The sequence below is a fragment of the Uloborus diversus genome, chromosome 2 (assembly GCF_026930045.1).
Source record: "Uloborus diversus isolate 005 chromosome 2, Udiv.v.3.1, whole genome shotgun sequence".
In the NCBI taxonomy this organism is placed as follows: domain Eukaryota; kingdom Metazoa; phylum Arthropoda; class Arachnida; order Araneae; family Uloboridae; genus Uloborus; species Uloborus diversus.
In genome coordinates, this window is record NC_072732.1 from 106,690,497 (window position 1) to 106,712,556 (window position 22,060).

Sequence of the window (22,060 nt, forward strand, 5' to 3'; positions counted from 1 at the left end):
TTTTCTTGGAATCGGCCATTTTTAACAGGCGAGGGGACAATCAATGAATTGCGATTCTGATGCAGAAGGCGATAATGAAAGTCCCATTAAAACTGTCACTTTTTCAAATGCTTTAGACGGCATGGAAACTAAAAACATATCTCATGCAGCAGGTTCCAAATGACAGTATTTTCTTCTCTTCATAATGTCGAAAGAAACCTATTTCTAGTCAAGCATCAAGGAAATTGTCAAACTACTACTCAGTACTTTAAAGTTTTAAATGAAATAGTGTGCAATAATTCGCGGAATGCTGAATAAAAACGGTACACTTTCTAATCATGGATTTTGTGCAGTTGTTTATTAGTTCTTTTAGATAAGGTAAATGCATTTTTTCTCTCACCCCCAATATTACGAATAGCCCTGATTTAACATATAAAAGTTTTGGTCCTGATGAATTCGTTAAATTAGGGTCCTACTGTATAAGCAGAAGCAGGTTTCAGAATTAAGAGCTCGATGACAAACATTGAAGGTATATGAAAAGTGCGTTACCTTTGAGTAACATAATTTTCATTCATTCTAACAGCTATCTTTGTCTCACAAATTGTTCAGCAGATATCCCTATACATAGATGGGGAGGTCCATATGTGTCACTCTTCCCCAGTCTTTTAGACATTTCAATTAAAAACCTCTGACCATGGACCCACTAAATTTTGCTTACGCTTATGGACCATGACAATCGCTGAAAGTCATGGCAACAAAGAGTGCTACAGGAGCTCCTGTTTCCCATTACATTGCCACTGATTGGTAGATGCAGGGGTTCCGTTCAGCGTCTCTTTCAGTCAAAATGGGCCACATCCAATCAAAAATAAACAAACTTTGAAGCATTGACATTGATTGGTGGATGCATAGCAGATTAGTTGCATCTGTTTAACATAGAAGGGCAATTCCATTGTGACATTCAGACACAATTTTTACTGGTTAAACCAACATTTTGAGCACTAAATTAGTTACCAAATACTAATAAAGTATTTTAATCATGTTTAACTATGCATTTGCTTGAATAATTGAGATGAAGCAAACTGTAGGACTTTAATTTTTTTAAAGACATTTTTAAATCTTGTGACATTTGCGAGACGCGAGTTTTCACCTGCACTCATATTTCTAGAAATTTCAGTGAATATTTTAATGTTTCATGATTATACAGTCGACGCTTGTTATAACGACCACACATTATAAAGACCATTCCATTATAACGACCAGTGGTAAAAGTCCCAACTTTACCCCTATATACTCTAGGTTAATTTGCTTTCGGTATAAAGACCGTTTGTATTGCTTAATCCAATATAGCGACCGAATTCAGCGAAAACTATTTCCGGTATTTTTCTTAGTAGAACATTTTTGCAACCTGAAATGACCTTGATTATTGTTTAGAGACAAGCTGCATGGAGTCTTCAGTGTTCAGTCTGACTTGACAGGTGGGAGGGGAATTCCCACTCATTGCTACAGCAGGGAAAGAATAGAGGGAAAGGAAACATGAAATTTCCGGATACCTTAGAAAAAGGGGTTGACAAATGTATTGGTATGGTAGTTTGGTGTTTGAATTGCATGAATTTTAAGGGTCGATTCTCTGAAATAAGAGGAACCTTGGAGCCTTGCTGTCAGTGCAGATGTCTTGTCAGCTCAGATGTTCTGCTTCCAGAAATGTGATAAGAGGTTCGTGGACAAATAACCTGCTCTTCAATCTGAACCTGGACAGGTTCTAGGTCATGTGCCTTGGATTAGTCATCCTCTGTTGGGGAAGGAGAGAAAAGACTTTGGTAGATTCTTTAGTAAAATACCAACTGACCAAGCACTACGTATTTCTTCGCAATTGAATGAGATGGCAGCTTCAAATGTATGCAAAGCGATAAGTCTAGAGACTAAAATTGAAATCTTAAGAGAAGTAGATAAAAAAGCGCTGAAAAAATGTGAAATTGCAAGGGCTTTCAAGATTCCCAAAAAGCACCCTATTTGGCATCATTAAGAGCCGGGATTCAATTTTGAAAAAAGAAGAAATAGGAGTCAAATCATCCAGAAATAGGTTCCGCGAAGGGAAATTTCAGAAGCTTGAAGAAGGATTATATGAATGGCTAAAAATAATGCGATCAAAAAATGTTCCAATAGATGGAAATTTGTTGAAGTCAAAAGCTCTAAGTTTTGCTCAAAAAATGGACATTGACGAAACTGCATTCAAAGCTTCGGATGGCTGGTTACAGAAATTTTAAATCAGGCATGGTCTTTCCTTCCGGAAGCTTTGTGGCGAAAGTGGTTCAGTGAATAAAGAAGCAGTGAGCAGGTGGAAAGAAGAAAAGCTGAAAGAAATTATCAAAAATTATGTCCCAGAAGATATTTTTAACACAGATGAGACTGGCCTGTTCTTTATGATGAAACCTGATAAATCTTTGTTTTGAAAAACGAAACGGCAAGTGGAGGGAAAGAAGCCAAACAGAGACTAACAATTCTTTTATGCTCAATATGTCAGGTACTGAGAAACTCCCACTCTTAGCGATAGGAAAATCAAAAAAGCCAACGTGTTTTAAAGGAATCAAAACCCTGCCTGTCACTTATAAAAACAACAACAAATCGTGGATGACATCTGTTATTTTTGAGGAATGGTTACGTTGCTTGGATAAGCAAATGACAATTCAGGGTAGGAAAATTATTCTCGTGATTGATAACTGTTCGGCTTATCCCAAACTGAAGGGGTTAAAATCAATTACTGTGGAATATTTTCCACCTAATGCCACGTCTGTTCTTCAGCCTCTAGACCAAGGTGTCATCATGTCCTTTAAACGCAACGATTGTTTCTGCACTCAACGAAGGTGAGGAGTACAAAGTGGATGCCCTCACAGCTTTGCATCCGTCTAAAGCAGCATGGAATGGCGTCTCAGACAAAACCATCACGAATTGCTTTCATCATGCTGGTTTTAAAAAACCTGAGGAAATAAAATCTACTGCTGAAATGGTTGTTCAAGCAATCGAAAATGAAAATGTCGATGAAGAGGAGGAAATGTTGCAAGAAATTTCTAACAAAATGCAATTGGATGAGACGTTAAACTTTAAGGATTACGCTAAAATAGATGATGACTTAGAATGTGTCGAACATTTTGACAGAAGATGAATTAATTTCTCGATATTGTAGACAGGAAGAAATTGCTGTATCATCATCAGATGAAGAAGAAAACGAAATTGTAACCAACGCTCCTACTATAAAAAATGTTTCTAATGCTATAGAGACTTTAAAATGTTTTTTTGAAAGGCAAGAAAATACAGAACATTATTTAACATCTCTTACTGAAATGGAAAACTATGTTCTGCAAAAATCCCATGTGCTAAAAAAAGCAAACAACTATTTCTGATTTTTTCATGAGAAAATAACTTATCTGTAAGTATGAAATAATTTTTTTTTTTATTTTTCTACTTTAAAGTCTTTTTAATATTTTGCTGTAATATTTTACACTCATAATTTTTTTAATAATAAAAATAATGTGAAGATAAAACAATTATCTTTTTTAAAGATAAAAATGAAAATAATTTAAGCATTTAATTAAAATCTTTGAAAGTTGCCAATTTCAATGGAGCTACGGAACATTAATGATGCATGTGTATTTTTAAAATATTCTATCCCTTATAGCGACCACTCGTTACAAAGACCTTTTTCTGTGGAACGGAGACGGTCGTTATATCGAGCGGCGACCATAGCATTTTTTTCCATTAAAAGACATTCAAATGAAATTTAATACATGATATTTATAATGAATTTAATTTTTTTTACTAAACAGGAATTTTTTCTGTGCTGTGACCACACTTGGATGAGCAATTTCTAAAAGAATAGTGATCAGTACAGATGACAAACTTGGCAATAATGAATATAAATTACATTTCATAAGAAAAAAAGGGTAGTACTGGGTGTACATTTAGTTTAGCAGGTCTTTAATGGCCACTAACGAAATTAGATCAAGTGTAGCTTTTTTTTGGTTATTGCAAACAATTTTCTTTTTTTAAATATCACCTTTTACGGGGAGAAAATCAACAGGGTCATCCATTAGCTTGCATATCTTTACTTATTTTTTCTCTTTAAAGTTAATATGTAAAACAGTAACATAATACTAATAACGTAGTGCTATACATTGCCTTTGGTGGTTAGTGAAAAGAAAAATAATAGCTACATCAGGTGTTAATATAATCTGACTGGGAGTAAGATATAGCATTTGAGTTTCAGTGATAGCTAAATTTCACAATGTAAACTTTGAAGTCCTATTCAGTTTAAACATTATTAGAGCTGCTTTCCCAGAAGTTGTCACTTCTCTGAACTTCTTCATTAATTCTAACTTGCAGACGATACTCACTCAGATAGTTCTTGCTTCAATGTACAGATGAATTCTTGTCATCTTCACTGCACAATTAAACAAATGAAAAGCAGTTTGTTTTGACTTAGCTCAATTTGACAATGTTAACTGCATTTAGACCCCCACAAATACTACTGTCACATTCTATACAAAAAGGTAAAAAAAATTCTAATCTCATGTCAGTTGAAAATCCCCTGTCCTGGAAAAAAGCATTAGTTTGATTTATATATATATCATTTTTGATTGAGCTCTACAGCAATCAGAACATTTTTTTCATTTTTCATGGTTAAGACAATTCTGTTTTCAGATCAGTTATAGTTAGCATTTTAAAATGTCCCATGGAGCATATTGATCATGATGCAGTAACTTACTTCCATAAGGGAGCAAATTGTATTATCTTTTAACCATGCACAACTTATGTAAATGTGATAATTGATTAATGAGACTTTATATTGCATCCTAAGAAGTTGTGCCATAATTTTGGGAAAAGTTTACTTGTTGTATAATTCTAATGTCTCTCATATTACTTTTTATTGCATGAAAAAAATTTGACCGAGGCATTTTCAAAAAAAAAAAAAAAAACAGAGTAGTTATTGAAATGTACAACTGATTATTTACATCCTTTAAAGCTATTTTACTCCTTTGAAATGTTTGAATAATTAAATAAAAATAACTCACTTAATAACCAAAAAATTGAAATACAACCTGTCATATTATAAGATTTTCAGTTTTTTTTTCTTTAACTACAATGCTAGTTTGTTAAGAAATATAATGGTTTAATCTTTTATTTCATTTAGAAAGTTTTTTTAAAAGCTATTGTAAATGCTTGTCACACTTGTCCCAATGATTTTATCAAACCGGTCACAAACGTTTGTCACACAAGCCACACCAAATTTTCCCGGAAAATAAATATTAGATCAAATTTAAACATTGTACTCCTATTCAGACCTGCAAACATTAGAACTTTGGAAAGTTTCTTGTTTTTCCATGAATGAATGCATTTGCTATGGTAAGTGAAGCACCTTTTTTATGTTGGGTGTGACAGAGAGACCTTACAACTTTATTTGTACTAAAAATCCTGTTAAATATTTTGTTATGAAAAATTAAGTGTTCCAAAGGATAGACAAATGTCCCACAAAGTAATAAATACCCACACATACAAAATTCTCCTGCTTTAAATAGCAATCCTGGGCAAATGAAAATATTATGCTTTTTCTAAATTCAAACATTAACTTCAGGCTCAAAAATATAATAAAAAGGTTACTTTTATGAAAATTTTCTTTATCTTTACTAATAACAAAGCTGAAGGTCTCTCTGTTCCGATCTTTCTCAGTCTGTCAGGATCTCTGTGACGTGCATAGCGCTTAGACCGTTTGGCCGATTTTCATGAAATTTAGCACAGAATTAAGTTTATAGCATGGAGGTGTGCACCTTGAAGCAATTTTTTGAAAATTTGATTTTGTTCTTTTTCTATTCCAATTTTAAGAACATTTTCCTGAGCAAAATTATCATAAGATGGACGAGTAAATTACCAAGTTATCATAACATGGAACCATAACATGGGCAAACACAACAAATTGGAGAGAAATTCATCATCCGTCATCTGTAAATGTACAGGCAAACCAAATAACCTTTTCATTTTCTACTACAGGCAAAGCAGTGCGGGGTACCACTAGTAATTTCATAAACCTTATGTTATTAGCTTTAATTTGATGTATTACTCGTGGCAATAAAACAATTTTTTAAATTTCAACCCTCAGGCCCACTTTTTTGTGGAATTGCCCAGAAAAGTCATAAATTGTCAAGCCCGAAAGCGTCAGGGTCATCTAGTGGGGCCATGCTCTGGCAGACTCCATTTGTCTTGTTAATAAATTTTGTTTGAAATATGTTTGTCTTTTCTCTTTGATTTTTTAAAAACCTGTAAGGCAAATTAACCACTAAATGTGTATGGACCAATGTCTATTACTGGTCTGTTGGAACAGCGACTTATTTTCCAAAATTTCTATCCCTGATTACAGAATTACATTTTAGTCCTTGTATGTGTAAATAATATTTGAAATACTAACGTCACACAATTCTCCAATTTTATACTGCTTCATAAGCTCTCTTGCATCAGTAGAATGTCCAATATCTTCAAAGGCTTCTGTAGCATGTTTACCTAAATTTTTAGTAAAATAAATAAAATAATAAGAATATAATCTGAAGCAGAATTCCCCCTCCCCCCATAAAATAATAAATTATAGACAAACGATATAATAGAATCAAAACTGCAAACTAATTATGATAGGACAAATTTAATATGGATGTATATCAGTATCAATAGGAACTGTTCAAGATAAACGACATATTATGATACCAAGCTGCAATGACAACTTGATATCTCTCAATGCCTCTAGTCTTATCAGCATTGTGAGCTCAGCAGCAATCTAGATCTAGTTCAGTAGAACAATAGTTATCTAAGATAAAACTTGACACCTAAAATAAAAAATGTAAAAAATATTCTAAAAATGAATTATTAAATCTAGAATAATTACACAAAAATTGAATGAAACTATCATAAGTCCTATTATCTAATTAAAATGTATTATTCTTGAACATATTGCTCATATGCACATAATAGGTATTCGAGTTATCTTCCTTGGATTTTGTATGATATAAAATTAGAAATTTAAAATTATCCGCATTGATACAGGATATTCCCAGGAAACAGAATGTTCAAGGACATTCTCCTAAATATTGGTTACAGTAAAAACATTACATTACACATGTTAAATATGAATAAAAAAACTAAAAGTAAAAAATACTTAATAAACACAAAAAAAAATATTTATGCATTAATGCAAAGGCACTAAATTAGTAAAAAGCTAATTTAAAGTTTTTTTTTTGCGGGGGGGGGGGGGGGGGGGGGGAATTAAAAGTAGCTAAAATCAAACTGCTTAAACTAACACATTTCCATTCTTTGAGAATTATTTGTCTTTAAAACCATTTTGAATTTATTTTCAATGTACTGAAAAGCATATTTGAAGGCAAAATAATAAACTAATAATTTCAAAGAAACATGAAAAACACTTCAATTTGGTCTTTGAAGATAACATTTTTAATTGTTAACCGAGAAATAAAATTTTTTTTTCAAACCTATTTCACAATGGAGATTTTTTCTTCAGATAATGAAATATTTTGTGGTGCTCATTGCAGTAATAGTCCGTGTATGACAAAGTAATATTTCATCATACCCAATTAACAGGTAAAATAAAAGAATTGATTGTTCACAGAAAAAAAAAAAAGAAGAAAAATTGGCATTTGTAAGCATTAAACACTTTCAGTAGAAAATTGAAACTCAACAATGGCAAAAATGTGTGTGAATGTTACATACTTTCCCCCTTGAAAAATTAAAAACTTGCCCAAAGTGAAGATAATTTGACGTAAATCTTATTTAATTTATTATTGTTAAAAATAAATGTCTCTTCTTCACTACTAATCACTTTTGGCTGTACATTTCTAAGCTTTATATGTATATATATACATAATTCCTTTTTATGATAAACATGATTTTAGCTGCTGATCAGAGAAAATTCTCTCAGAAAAAACACTATTCAAATTTTTTTTTTAAACAAAAATGACTATAGTTGATACGATGCCTTAACCTCAAAATTATTTTATATTAGTTTTCATAATAATGAAGGAACATTTCACTTTTTATATTCATTATTATCTGTTTACATTTTAGAAAGAAATAAAATGAAATAATAAATGTTGATTATAGGCTCCAAATTTTAACTTGTTAACTGTAACTAGAACAAAAATTAACATAAATTGCTTTGGACTAATTTGTTTTCACATACCATGCAAACACAGGACTTTAGCTGATAAAATATAGTTTGCAAAGATTTATAGCAGTATAGTCTTTTAAGAGAATTTTTTTAAAGTTTGATTTATGTATTATTGAACAACATATGTTGGATAGAAATAAACCTCCATTTGGGCCCTGAGTAACTTCAAAGTCGAACAATGGTATTAGCCTTTTTTTTTTTTTTTAAGATGTTTAGGTGAAGAGATGATGAAAAACCAGAATGATTAATAGAGATGACGAAAAACCAGAATGAATGATTCAAAAACCAAAAAGTTGATTAGAGCTAAATTAGAGCTACTATGAAATGAAATCATAAGTCTCAATAAAGCTCTATAGTCAAAAAATTTAAATTTTCTGAGATTTTCATTTACTTATTGCTATTGCAATTAAAACTTTTGTAGTAAGCAACATTCAACAACTTCAAATTCTACTGTTCCCATATTCCAACAGATACTGCCAAATGCTTTAGGCAATTTTTCTATTGTTGCCAAAGAAAAAGTTAAACATGTTGCCTAACCACATAATGTACCTTTCACTGAAAAGTACTAAAAAAATACCGAAACAATTCAAGTTTTATCTACATATCTTACAGGTATTCTATGTGTCAATCCTTGGTCACATGACGTACAGCAATGCAATAGTCCACTCCACGTCCTCTCAGTCTACTCAACATGGTACACAGCATATGCTGTCCATGCATGTAGGTCTGCTAAATCCTGCAGCAAAGATGTATAAACACTTGGTATTTTACATGCCTGAACCTCACAAGTAAATTGTTATACAAGGATTATGCACTCAGATTATAATATTGATACAGTAAAATCTTGTTGTTATTTGTAATCCCCCGGATGTCTGACTAAGTCAGACAAGATCCAGCAAATCATTGACCCTTATAAAATCAACTACTAGAAGGGAGAGGCATATAAGTCTTCTTTGGTAAGACACAAGCAGTCCAGATCCTAAGCAGTATAAAATCTCGTTAGAACTGACTAAGGGAGTACAAATTTTGTTTGTTGTAACAGGAACTATGTTGAATGGAATTCAAGCAGCATAATGGCAATTGAAATGAGACTTATCATTTATTTTATTGAAATAGATATTTTTTTGCATCGGCATTTGCTGTAAGGAGATTTCACTGCAATACCATGCTGAGGGGAACGTCATAGGAACGGGTATATAGTTTACAAGACATGCAAACAAAACTTGAACTGCTCCTGTTTTTCTCAAGTGTTTTCCTTTTCTTTCTTTTTTTGATGCACTTCTCTAACTTTTTTTATTGTGGCCACAACAAAAGAAATTATGAATACACCTATAATTTCACAATACATGAAAATTGTTCCAAACACCATCAATGCAAAATTACTTAATGTGAAACATTGCTTCACATGAAATACTTATTTCTTATTTGGTTCCATGAACTAGCAAGCACTCAATATTTTTTTTTTGGATAAGATCAAACCTGGTTAACAACAAAGAATTTTCCGGGTCCCATAAACTTTACGTTGACAAAGTTTATCTCTTACGCTGAGATAGTTACCTTGCAATGGTTTGGTTGGAGAAGACAAGGAAGCATTTTACTCAGAGCCGTGTCCAAGGGGAGGGTTTTAGGGGTTAAACCCCTCCCATTGGGGAAAAATAATTGAAAAAAAAAAAAAAAAAAAACAAGTGAAGAAAAGTGCACAGCTGGCTTAAAACTAACTTTAATGTTAAATTTTGTGTACAGCATTTTTTAAATCATATTTTAAAAATCAGTGATGGAGGAACCGTTAAACAGGCTGTCAAACAAAGCATTCACTGTGTTTAATATTGTTTTTCATAAGGAGGTTATGATGATTTGGTCGTTTCACAAAAAGAGATGAGTGTTGTCACTATAAAGATGCATTGTAATCTCGTTTTGGTAATGTAATTTGCATATGCAATGAACCCTTTCTTATTTAGTTTGCTTGTCCTAGAACATAAATCCTGAATACATAGTATGTTACAAAAGAAATTGTGAATTTGTTTATAGTATTTGTGGCAATGTACCGCGCAGTAAACAGTAGTTTGAATCTAACAAGAAATAAAATGAATAAATACTGAAATTACTAGCACAACCAGAATTTGCCTTCTGGAAGGTGGGTTTCTTAACTGTCCTTACATGTACAGTACAGCCTCGTTTATCCAGACTAACTGGGCACAAAAGCAATCCCAATAAACGAAAATCCGCATAGTTCGATCGAGTAATAAGCAAAAAACGTTCTCAAATAAGCAGACTTATCTTTTACTTAGCAAAAAAACAATGCTTTCTACCAAAAACCTTCATAGTAACATTTCTCACAAATACTTCATCATTTATGGTTCAGCTGCAGTGGCTTCGGTCTAACACTTCAAGTACGCCATATTGTTTGTTAAATGAGTACTATACTTTATTGTATGTTCTATGCAAGAGTTCTACATTTAATCGAGACAAAACTGGAATATTTGGCGTATTTATATGCAGTTCCGTTCTTGCAATCATAGTTTAAAATAATTGTTAAAGTAAATATATTTTTGTTTATTAACAAATTTGATTCGAATAAACCGGAGATCCGGATAAACGAGGTTCTACTACATATAAAATACAGTAATAGATTTTTTTTTGTATTAGCCCCCCCCCCCCCCCCCCTTCCTCCCCGCTAGGCCCATCAATGTGACCATTTAACAGAAATGAATTATTTGACACACTGACGCACTTGACAATGAGTTATAGGTATTTGTTGTGTTTTCCTGACAATGCAGGTAAGAATGATTAAACATTGAACCCAAAACCCCTCCCTTTATGAGATCCTGGACACGGACCTGATTTTACTTTCCTTCATCAGCCGAAACAATATCTCTTGACCACTGTTGTCGGGCTTCCTACATTTACCACTTGCTTGCTGTGCTTTGAACAATTTGTAAAAACACCGAAAAAGGTATCACCTTCTGTTCTTGTCCTAAGTTTTACTTATTAACTTAAAATAAAAATGCTTTGCAAAAAAATTTATATTGTCTTGAAGAAAAAATACTACAATTACGCTTTACCAGAATTTCATTATTATGGTAATAAACTAAAGAAAACATCTCAATAAACTATTTTACATTGGATCAAGAGGAAAAATTACATTCAATATTGGATTATATTTTCAGACTAAAAGTTCATTAATAAGATTTAGTATTTTAGCTATAATTCATCATACCTGCTTGTTCAAGTAGTACTTCCTCTCCCCCGGGATGCTGCAAAAAGGAAAAAAAATCAGGCACACAGGAAAGAGTGAAATTACAATGTGTTTAGATATTAAAAGCATGTTTTAGTCGTACTAATTGTATAACATACCTCCTCTAAAAACTTAGTAACATCATAAACATTTCCATGGATTAGAATCCATACGGATTTTTTATTATTGTGTGAAGCAATGTCTTCAAGGGAGTAAACTTCAGCCTTACCGGACATTTTTAAAGAGTTTTAACAAATCGTCACTCCTCTCTTTAATGGGAAAAGAAAGTGGACGTAATTGTATTTCCGCAAATTATTTGATAACTGCAGTTATCAAGGATCATCTGACTCCAATGCCACAAGGTGCAGAATAATGATTCTGTGAAAAGTTATGGAACTAATCGACTTGCTCAATCAAAATTTTGCTATGAATTCAACATTAAAGTAAGTAACTTAACAAAAGAAATTTTCAATCATTGATACAAAGAAATAAGATACGCACTTTTTCATTTACTAATTTTATGTACCTTTAACTAATTTAGAATGGCAGCAAAAAATTCAGCTGAGCGTTTAAAACTTTTTCTATATCGTTTTCTATTGGTCAAAAAACGTCACATGGTTTTGGCATGAATGTAAGAAAAGTTACCAGAATTACAAATAAATGCTTAGAGAGGCGAAGGCAAAATTTGCTACATAATATCTAAAACTTAGTTAAAATCAAGTTTAAGATGCATATTATTCGTATGGTTGGATTTATCACTTGAAAGCTGTCCATATATTCATTAAACGCATGATTAAATGCTACTTGGGAACTTGGGTGGGATGCGCGTTGATGGGTTGACGGTCATTAATTTTACGGCAACCTCACGAAAATTTTCTGAGCATTATGTGATTTATGTACTGAAAGAGGCGAAGCCGATGAAAACAGAACGCTTGTTTGTTGACAAACGCTGGTTGTCTGCAATCAATTGAGAATCGTTGCGAGTGGTGAAAGATTGATTAAAAATGAGAAACAAAAAACACAGCGCATTACTTGAATATAGCACATCGATTTGATTAGTTTTCAAGTTTTAACTTTTAAAATATTTTAGTCTTGCGTCCGAAAATTTAAATTTTATCTTTCCATTAGGATTATGATTATTTAAAATATGGCTTTAAAATTGAGCATGTTAGATAAGAAGTCTTCAATTTCTTCCAAACAAAAATGCAAGAATTTGTTGGTAATATATTCACACGTTTCATTAGTTCGTAAAAAAAGGCTATGTAACAATAATTCTAAAAACTCCTGATTTTTTTGCAATGTTTTCTGGGGAAAGAAAAAAGTTTGCATGATGTTTAATTTAAGTAACATACTAATTGCAAGAAAATAACTGGAGCTAACTAAAATGAATTTGCTGAAAAAAGAGGGTGATTTCTGGTGGTTATCGAAGTAAGATACTATGAGTATGTACCTTATATTTGCGATTTTAAAGTCTGAAAAAAAAAAAAAAAAAAAAAAAACGGGCCCATACTGAAGTGATGTACATAACTTTTGCAAGTCAAAATGAATATTTTATTTTCAATTGTTTATCATTAATTTCAATGCCTGTAAACTGCCTGCTACTAGACTGTTGTTTCATTTGTAATATAATGGTCGAAATTCTTACCTGTTCTGCTAGAAGTTAATAGTAATACAATCTTTCAGGTTCAAAATGAGTTGCGAAAGGGAGGGGCGGGGATACAATCTTAATTCATTGATGGTTTTGAACATCTTATCACGCCCTAGTGAGCATGTTTCAAAAGCATTTTACTCTTATTTTTCTGATGCTAAATATTTGTTGTCAAAGGGTCAGATGTGCAGGGCGGTAGCTAGGTATTGATAGAAGGTAGGAAACTTGATTTACATGGCAAGTTACTCCAAAAAAAATTTTCATGGGGTAGAATTTCACACATCTCACTCATGACTGTCAGAGGATTAAAGAAGTTTTTAGCAAAAGTGTCAACTATTAAACATTGATACGGCAGTGCCCAACATTTTTTTTACATGAAGGACGTCGTATCACATTTAAGACGGATCTCAAGGACTAGCACGCATTTAAATTAAAAAAATTCTATACAGTAGGCGCCGCTTAATGTGATCACGGTTAATGTTATCATTCGCTTATTTCCCCATTTTTGTTCCTCAATTAACAGAAATACATAGGCAAACCCTGATAAGACTAGCTTTCTGTGTAGCATTTTGTGGTTTTCAATAGCAGTTCAAAAATTTTCTAAGAATGAAGCTACAGAAAGTTTGCCCAAAGTGACCACAGACTCCCCCTAAGAAAACTTTCTTTTGCACCTAAAAAAATTCAATCGCTGGACATGTTGCAGGCATTGATGTAGGACCTCCATTGTTGCCATTACTTTGTAAACTATTAAAGAATTGTGTCCAGATTGAAAACAAAGCGAAGTTAAACTAAAATTTAAACAACAAGCAAAACCATGCTGGAAAAGATAGAAAAGCAGATTGTGCTTTGAACCTGGTTTACGAATGTCAGTGAAAACGGTCATATTTTACTTCACCTATTACTATGCGATAAAAATTGCATAATTTAGCTTTAACTTTTTATAATTCAGATATTTCCATTCTGTTAATTTAATAATTTATAATTTAAAACTGTGTTCAGTTGAGTCATTTTGATTTTAATTTGAGGTTGCCAAAACAAAAGCACCTTAATTTGAAAAAAATCATTATTTTGTGTCTCTTGGATGCTTTTCGGTAGAGACGTACCGAGTACTCGGTACTCGGCATACTCGGTCAATTTGCCGAGTACTCAATACTCGGCCAAATTTTGATCAGATACTCGGCCAATACCGAGTAGTTGCAAAAAATTGAATATTGTCCAAGACAAATATTAAAATTTATAAAAAAGCACAAGCATTTTTAATATTCTCCAATCATTTACAAGTCAATTTTAAATTTTGAGAATAATGAAGTTTTTAATGCTTTAATGGAATAAATCTTTATTTTTTATGTCCCCAAAGTTAATAAAACTTATTTATTAAAAATTGTGCAAAAAAGGTAAGTATAGAAAATATGGAATTTTTACATAAAAAATAGATTTTTGCTACAAACAAAAATTAGTTATAAGAAATATAAAAATTCCTTTGCTTAAAAAAAAAGGGAAATAAAACAACGTTAAAAGCGTAGTGCAGGAACACTGCAGACACGTGTTTTGGCGTTACAGGAAATTCCTTTTTCAATGCACAAAATGTGAGCTTGTAGATTTAAAGGCATCCGACGAAAGTCAGATTTTTATGTCGAATGTCTTAACATTCGACATAATGCTCACATTTTATGCACTGATAAAGACGTTCCTTGTAACGCAGAAACATGTGTGTGCAGTGTTCCTGCACATTTGCTTCATTTGCTTTTAAAAATTATTTATGTTTGGCAGACTAGAACTAAAATAGATTGGTATAGTTTGTCTTAATTCCAACTTGATCAATCATAACTTTTATTTATTTATTTTTAATTTTAAAAATAATTCTTTTGTAAAATTTTTGACGTAAGCAAAATTTTTTAAATAATGCGAAATTAAATTTCAGCAGGAATTTAGTTTTAAAAACTTTTATATGGACCAAGAGGTCTATACTACTATTCCAATAAGTACAAAATTGATCATGTGTGTGTCAGTGGTTCTTCTTAAAACATAATTGGTACTTGTTAACTTGGCCGAGTAGTGAAATGCCAAGTACTCGGTACTCGGCCGAGTAGTGAAAGGCCGAGTACTCGGTACTCGGCTACTCGGCCAAAGTGCTACTCGGTACGTCTCTACTTTTCGGTTATTGTTATCAAGTTGTATTTGTCCCAAAGTGATCACATTAAGCGGTGCCTACTGTATAATATGGGCAAATATGGAAATGGAAAGAAAATGACTCTTAAAGAATGTTTGTCATATTAGTACATGATTATTTTATTAATATGAAGGTTAAATCTGTTTTTTAAAAACCAGTTTCTGACTATTTGATTCCAAATTTGAACCAAACATCTTTATGCCTAATAAAAATAAACATATATATATATATATATATATTTGGAAAGTACGGGCTCATGGATAAGCTTTGCAGGCCATAGGTGATCAATACATACAATTGTGCCACTGAGCATTCCTTTTAGAAATAGCTAACCATTTTGATGTTCAGGAAAATGTTTAACAGTGGTGATAACTGATTTTTTTTCCTCTTTAGATTTCTGTACTAAGTCCAACCACCAAAAAAAGTGAAAGAACAAAGAAACTACACCAAGCTTCTAGCTTTCAAGAAGTGGGAAGTAGTAGCATCGAAGAAAAATGTGATAAGACTTCAAATAATCCTAGCTCATTGGACAAGTTAGTATTTATGATCAAAGTTTTATTTCATGTGAATGTTAATCATGTGAAAAAGAAGCTTACCTATTGAAAAATCAGATCTTCTGTATATGTGAGTAAAAAAAAACTTTAATTGTATAATTCGATCTGGGGTGGATACAGAACGTTATCGGTCAGGGGAACTGGAGAATAAAAAGTGACTCTTCCTCGTGCAATTTTTTACAGCAAAGATTTTCTTTTCAAGTGTTTTTAAAATCTGTAAGCCAATTAATTGACTTAAAAGTTCATAAATCATTCAGGCTCAGTGGCGCCGACTCCATGGGGCCTGAGGGGGCCTGAGCCCCCCCCCCCCCAAAAAAAAAATCAAGAAAAGTATTAGTTATATTATGTTTTCTAAACTCATAAATTTCTTTTATTTTCCTTGTTTGAAGATAGTTTACCTTGTAAAATACATTCAGTACTGAACTAAAACAAATAATTATTATGGTAGTAAGCAGGTTAACTGAAAACAAGTAGTGTGAATAATGATGGTGTTATAGTGCTGCAAGCACATTTGGAATTTGTCCCAGTGCGCGAACTTACGGGTCAAATTTGTTGCCGGGGGGCAGTGCTGTGGCGAGCTCATCTAAGTGTTGCTGATCCGGAAGAAATGTATGAGGGTTTGATTTGTATATTAAATGGGAGGCGTGATAGTTTTCAAAATTTTTTGAATCCTGTTTAAAAGAAAAACCTTCACAATAAAATGATGATCTTTCCGTTCCTCAGAATCGATGTATACCTAAGAAGTATGAAAACAACGAAGCCAGCTCACTCCACGCTTTCAAAATTCCAAAGGAGTATTAGAAGGCACTTTACATTGAGATTTGTGAAATGGTGCAATCTTGCATTATTGGGCGGTTTACATCAACTGGACTCACACTGATCATTGCAGTTGAACAAGAGTGTTTGCTTTTATTAAACAGAGCTGAAACAAATTTTGAAAAATCACATTTCAAAAATAACCTAGACATTGAGAGACTGTGTTTACACTTGAACTTTGTTAGCCGGTATACAGGGCCAGATTTAAAGATCTTACTCCCATGAGCCCGAACATTTTTGCCCCCCCCCCCCACTTGTTACTTCATTAAAAAAAAACGGTAATTTTATTCAAGGGTAAAATGTTTCGATTTTTATGACTTTCTCTTCTGTTCGTTGCATAGTGAATATAACAGAATATAAACAACCACGGAGACCCCTATTTTATAATACTAAATGTTCACTTTATCAAAGGTCAAAGTTGCAGTCGTTAATATGTAGTTATTGAACTCCGCTAGTAGTTGACAGAACATTTGACTTCTTGTCACATTTTTTTTTTTTGAATAGTTAAACTTTTGTAAATTGTTATCAAAGGAATTACTTTCTTTGACCCAGGAAACAGATGTTGTGAGTATGGAAACCCATTTTCTTAGAGAAATGAGCATAACACTATAGTAAAAACAAGTAATATATAAAAAAGCTTTTTTAAGGCAATTCCTACTTAGGTCAACGTAGAAAAATAATGCATGTGCTCTATTAAGCACCATTTAAGCGTTAAATAGTTTAACTTTTTGATGGATCATTTTTCATTTTAATGGAGCTTTAGGTATTGTTTTAAGCCCCGCCTCGTTTAAAAATCAACCATTTAATTTTATACTTCAACAACTTTGTTCCGGCAGTATTTAACATGCAGTTTGTTTTGATTTGTTTTATTTCATGAAACATTTAGAACTTGCACAGTGAAATGATGCATCACAAGCTAATAATAAAGCTGAAAGTCTCTCTGTCCGGAATATGACTGGATGTCTGGATATCTGTAGGATGTCTGTGACGCGCATAGCACCTAAACCGTTCGGCCGATTTTCATGAAATTTGGCACAAAGTTAGTATGTAGCATGAGGGTGTGCACCTCGAAGCGATTTTTCGAAAATTCGATGTGGTTCTTTTTCTATTCCAATTTAAAAAAAAAATATCATAAGATGGACGAGTAAAAGCGATTTTTCGAAAATTTGATGTGTTTCTTTTTCTATTCCAATTTTAAGAACAAAATTATCATAAGATGGACGAGTCAATTACGAAATTATCATAACGTGGAACTGTAACATGGGCACAAGCCAATTGGCGAGATACGAAATTATCATAACATGGAACCGTAACAAGGGTACAAGCCAATTGGCGAGAAAATTCACCATAAATTATTTGTAAATACACAGGCGAACCAAAAGATCTTTTAATTTTTCTATTACGGGCAAAGCCGTGCGGGTACCACTAGTTCAACAATAAAAATGAAAATTAATGAATTTATTATTGAAGGCACACCTTAATATAGCATGAAATTAGTTTCATTAAAAATTTCACAATGATTAGTTAATTAATTACTTTGATTATAGAATATTGCATTGTCATCGCATCTGAGGTAGTGTTCCAACCCAGAAAGAAATCTAATGACAGGAAGTGGGTGAAAATTGAGCTGCATGATTTAAACAAGATATATATAAACAATTGAATAACATACTGAAAGGCAACGCCAAGTAAACTATTTCTCATGAAAAGAAGATTTTATTGCTGAAAATATTACGTACTTTGTTACAGAAAGGTATGACAAGATTGGGATAAAATAAGGAATTGAAATAAATGACAAGTTGCGGGTATGCTTAAGAGCGTTTTTTTTTTTCTCTTACATTTTGCCGTGGATACAAATGGGTCTAGTTCATGAAAAAAAACTAATTCCTATGGTGGTAGAACTCAAAAATTACTTTTATATAGCTATGATATCTTCATTAATTTTCCAATATGATTTATATCTTTATATATTTCGAAATAAATTGTTACGCTATTACACTACTTTGAACAGATTCAGTCCCACTCGATTCATTATGGTCGTTTTAAAAACTAACAATGCTCATGCTAGTTGAATTCAATTAATATTTAGAGGAATTAAACAAAAAAAAATCAACAATATTGAAACACTAATTTTTCTCAAATTTAAAAAACTTGAACTTCCAATTCGAACAACATTAAAACTAAAAGGATGATAGAGAAACTCAGGTGCTTTTGAATTTGCAACTAAATTACAACAAAAATAATTAAAATAAATAAAACTATTTTATTGCTGAATTTTTTTATTTATCATTTATCAAATTTAGCTATTTAATCATCAACACTCAACAAGAATTTTGAGTAAGAATGGCCTGAAGCACCGACGCAGACAATGAGTTTTTTGATGTGATGATTTTTTTCATCTTTAACTCGTCACATGAGCACAACTCAAATACTTATATCATATTATCAAGTTTTGGGCACATTAGTTTGAACGTATATTAAATGGCTTGATTAATGATAAAAAACATTCAGGATAGAAAAAAAACCTAAGAAATGAGTACGTTCCAATAAAACTATGATTTGATTTATATATACAAAAAAATCAGCAAGTTCCTTAAGACAAAAGCACTTCAAATACTTAAATTCAAAGGAAATTCACTACTGGTGGGTGAATAGCAGTAAGAAATTAACATAATAAATAACATTATAGATATATAAACTTACAGTTGAAATTTTAAAAAAGGTGTTTGCACTTGATTATTAACATATTTAGAATACGAATAATAAGAGCTGTTTCATTAAAACCTCTTACGTCTTGCTTTACTATTGGCAAATGTATCAATAACCTCATTAAAGTCTAATTTAACAGTTAAGTCATTTTCAATAGCCAAAATCGATAAATGAACTAATTTTTGTTGGCCTTCTGAAGATCTCAAATAATTTTTGATCCGGGAAAGTGTGGAGAAAGGTCTTTCAGCTGCACAGTTAGTTGCTGGTGTGCATAAAAACACTTTAAGGCAAATGCTTATGTTAGGATATAAGTCTTGGAGATCTTTTGATTTTATAAATCGATACAGTTCTGACAGGGACATTTCTTCCGTACTATCCGGTTTTTCTTGGGGCAGGAGTCCCTTTAGATGAATACACTCGATCACCAATGAAGAATATTCAATTTCAGCTGTATAAAACTTTTGCAGTGAGGCTGCTGCTACTGTTATTTCTTCCACATCTAAGTTACGTAGATTTGACAAAAATGCAAATCTATTTGAAAACTCTTTATATACACCAATTCTCTTATTCAACTCGGTCGAAAGCTTATCAGTTATTGTTGCATAATTTTCTTGCAGGCAACGGATCTGGTTTTCTTCTGTTTCCCCACCTTCTTCAAGTTCAGATGAATCTGATTCATCACAGAATTTCCTCCTCTTTCTCTGTCTCTTATTGCTTTCAAGACAATCACTGTCTATGCCAAGAATATTTCTAATCTCCTGTAATTTCTTCTGCGCATCAGTAATAAAAAAATATGAAGCATTTCTCAGCTCGTTCAGAAATTTTTCAAGGGAATTGTATAAGTTAACAACAGTGTACAGATTAATTCGATGGGACTGTATTTTTTCGCTTACAGAGTTGAATTCGTTTAGTACATTTCCCCAAAATGATGCCATGAATATTGTTTCAAGAGAAATGAGTTCTTTTAAAAGCCTTTTAGCTTTGCTCTTCGTAATTCCGTTCTCTTCTTGGCTATCGGTCATACTCTTTAGGCATTTTGCAATAGGCTGAAAACTTCTATTTAAGCTTTTGCAAGCATCTTCTCTTGCTGACCATCTGGTTGTGCTTAGAGTTTTAATTGTTAGGTTCTTCTCATCGGGTTTATAAAACGACTCAAGGAGGCTCCATCGATGGGTAGATGAAGAGAAAAAATTGTAGAGTGATTGCAGTAAGTCAAAAAAGTTTTTCGCAAGAGTACAACATTCTGCAGCATGGGATCCTACTAAATTGAGAGAATGGCCAGAGCAAGGAACGTAAGATATCAATGGATTTATTTCTCTTAGCTTGGCTTGTAAGTCATTATATATTCCAGACATGTTGTATGCATTATCAAACGATTGTCCACGATAGTTTTGAATGTCTAAATTATGTGTCTTCAAAAATTTGAAAACTGCTTCTGCAAGTTCTACACTTTTATGACCTTGGTTTTTCAAAAAACCAACAAATCTCTCTTCAGGGTATCCCATTTCATTGACATATCTTAAAACAAAAGACAACTGGTCATTATGTGTCACATCGGGTGTTGAATCAACTATAATTGAGAAATATTTCGATTCTTTCACTTCTTTTAAGATAGTTTCTAGAACTTTCTTACCCATTAAATCAATTAATTCATCACATACTGTTGATGAAAGGTAAGATGTATTTCCTTGACCAGGGTTACCGTACTTTTGAATGTGTGATTTTAAGAATGGGTCAAACTCTGCAATCAATTCAAGGCACATCATAAAGTTGCCATTACTGGTGGAACCAAACACTTCATCGTCTCCTCTGAAAGCTAGTCCTCGCGATACCAGTTTTTTAATAACGACGACAACTCTATGAAGTACTTCCCTCCAATACTTCACTTCCTCTTCAATTTGCATTTTTAACTGCCTGTCAATGGAACCTATTTCAGCAGTTCTTTGCTTAAAGGGCACTGTCAAGATGTGTATGAGAGTTCTCATGCTCTTTAAGCCTTTGAAAACCATGCTTCCAGTCATTAAAACCACCGTCAGTAAATTGAGTTGAAGTGGTGCAAAATAGTTTACATGGGCCACAAAATATAGATCCTTGGCTGGGCGAATAGATCAAGTAATCTCTATTTACTATTTCTCCGTTCGCAAGTTCTCGATTAAAGAGATTTTTTCAAAAACCTATTTTTTTCAGGGTACGATCTTTTTGATTGTTCAAAATTTCCATCCTTATTTTGATCAAACCCATTTTTCACGAAGAAGTCTCTGGTATCATCATTGACGGTCCAGAATATTGGATCATTACTGGGCTTGTCCGTTCCACTGGAGGTACTAGACTTCGTGGGATCAGCTTGAAAACGATCATTATCCTTCCCCTCAACATCATATGCAGCTTCTTTCTCTTCAGTAATTACTTTATGTCTTTCTTCTTCTACCTCTACGTTTTCTCCGTGTTCTATAGTTGAATTCGAGTTCAATTCGGAAGAAGGTTCCTCTGAACGTGGATTAGTTTTAAAAAAATTATCTATTTTTATGGTTTTATTTACAACTTCACTTAGCTCTTTCCTCTTTTCGTCTGCTTTTTTCTTATATCCTGCGCCACTGAGCCTTTTGCGTCCGTCCATCTTTTCAGATTTAAGCACAAATAGCCGATATAGTATCTGAATTCGGCCACTAAATGCACCAAGGTATTTTTATTGAAATATTTGCACTGATTTAAGTATCCAAGTGTCACAGCT

The 22,060-nt window shown here is 32.6% G+C and overlaps 2 protein-coding genes across 3 annotated transcripts in view; one reads left to right on the top strand and one right to left on the bottom strand.

Moving 5' to 3' along the window:
- LOC129235318 (cytochrome b5-like) overlaps positions 1–11,937 on the bottom strand; it is a 49,949-nt gene extending 38,012 nt beyond the window's left edge. Inside the window, exons 1-3 of the mRNA XM_054869053.1 lie at positions 11,552–11,937; positions 11,415–11,451; positions 6,434–6,525 (exon numbers count right to left, since the gene is read on the bottom strand). Coding sequence (XP_054725028.1) covers positions 6,434–6,525; positions 11,415–11,451; positions 11,552–11,668 — 246 coding nt within the window. The 5' untranslated portion in view covers positions 11,669–11,937. The remainder of the gene's footprint in view (positions 1–6,433; positions 6,526–11,414; positions 11,452–11,551) is intronic.
- Positions 11,938–12,356: 419 nt separating this feature from the next.
- Positions 12,357–22,060, top strand: part of LOC129217217 (centrosomal protein of 89 kDa-like) — a 47,744-nt gene continuing 38,040 nt past the window's right edge. For both annotated transcript variants that reach the window (XM_054851490.1, XM_054851491.1), the window contains exons 1-2: positions 12,357–12,651; positions 15,644–15,783. In XM_054851490.1, the coding sequence (XP_054707465.1) occupies positions 12,580–12,651; positions 15,644–15,783 (212 nt within the window). In that variant the 5' untranslated portion in view covers positions 12,357–12,579. The remainder of the gene's footprint in view (positions 12,652–15,643; positions 15,784–22,060) is intronic.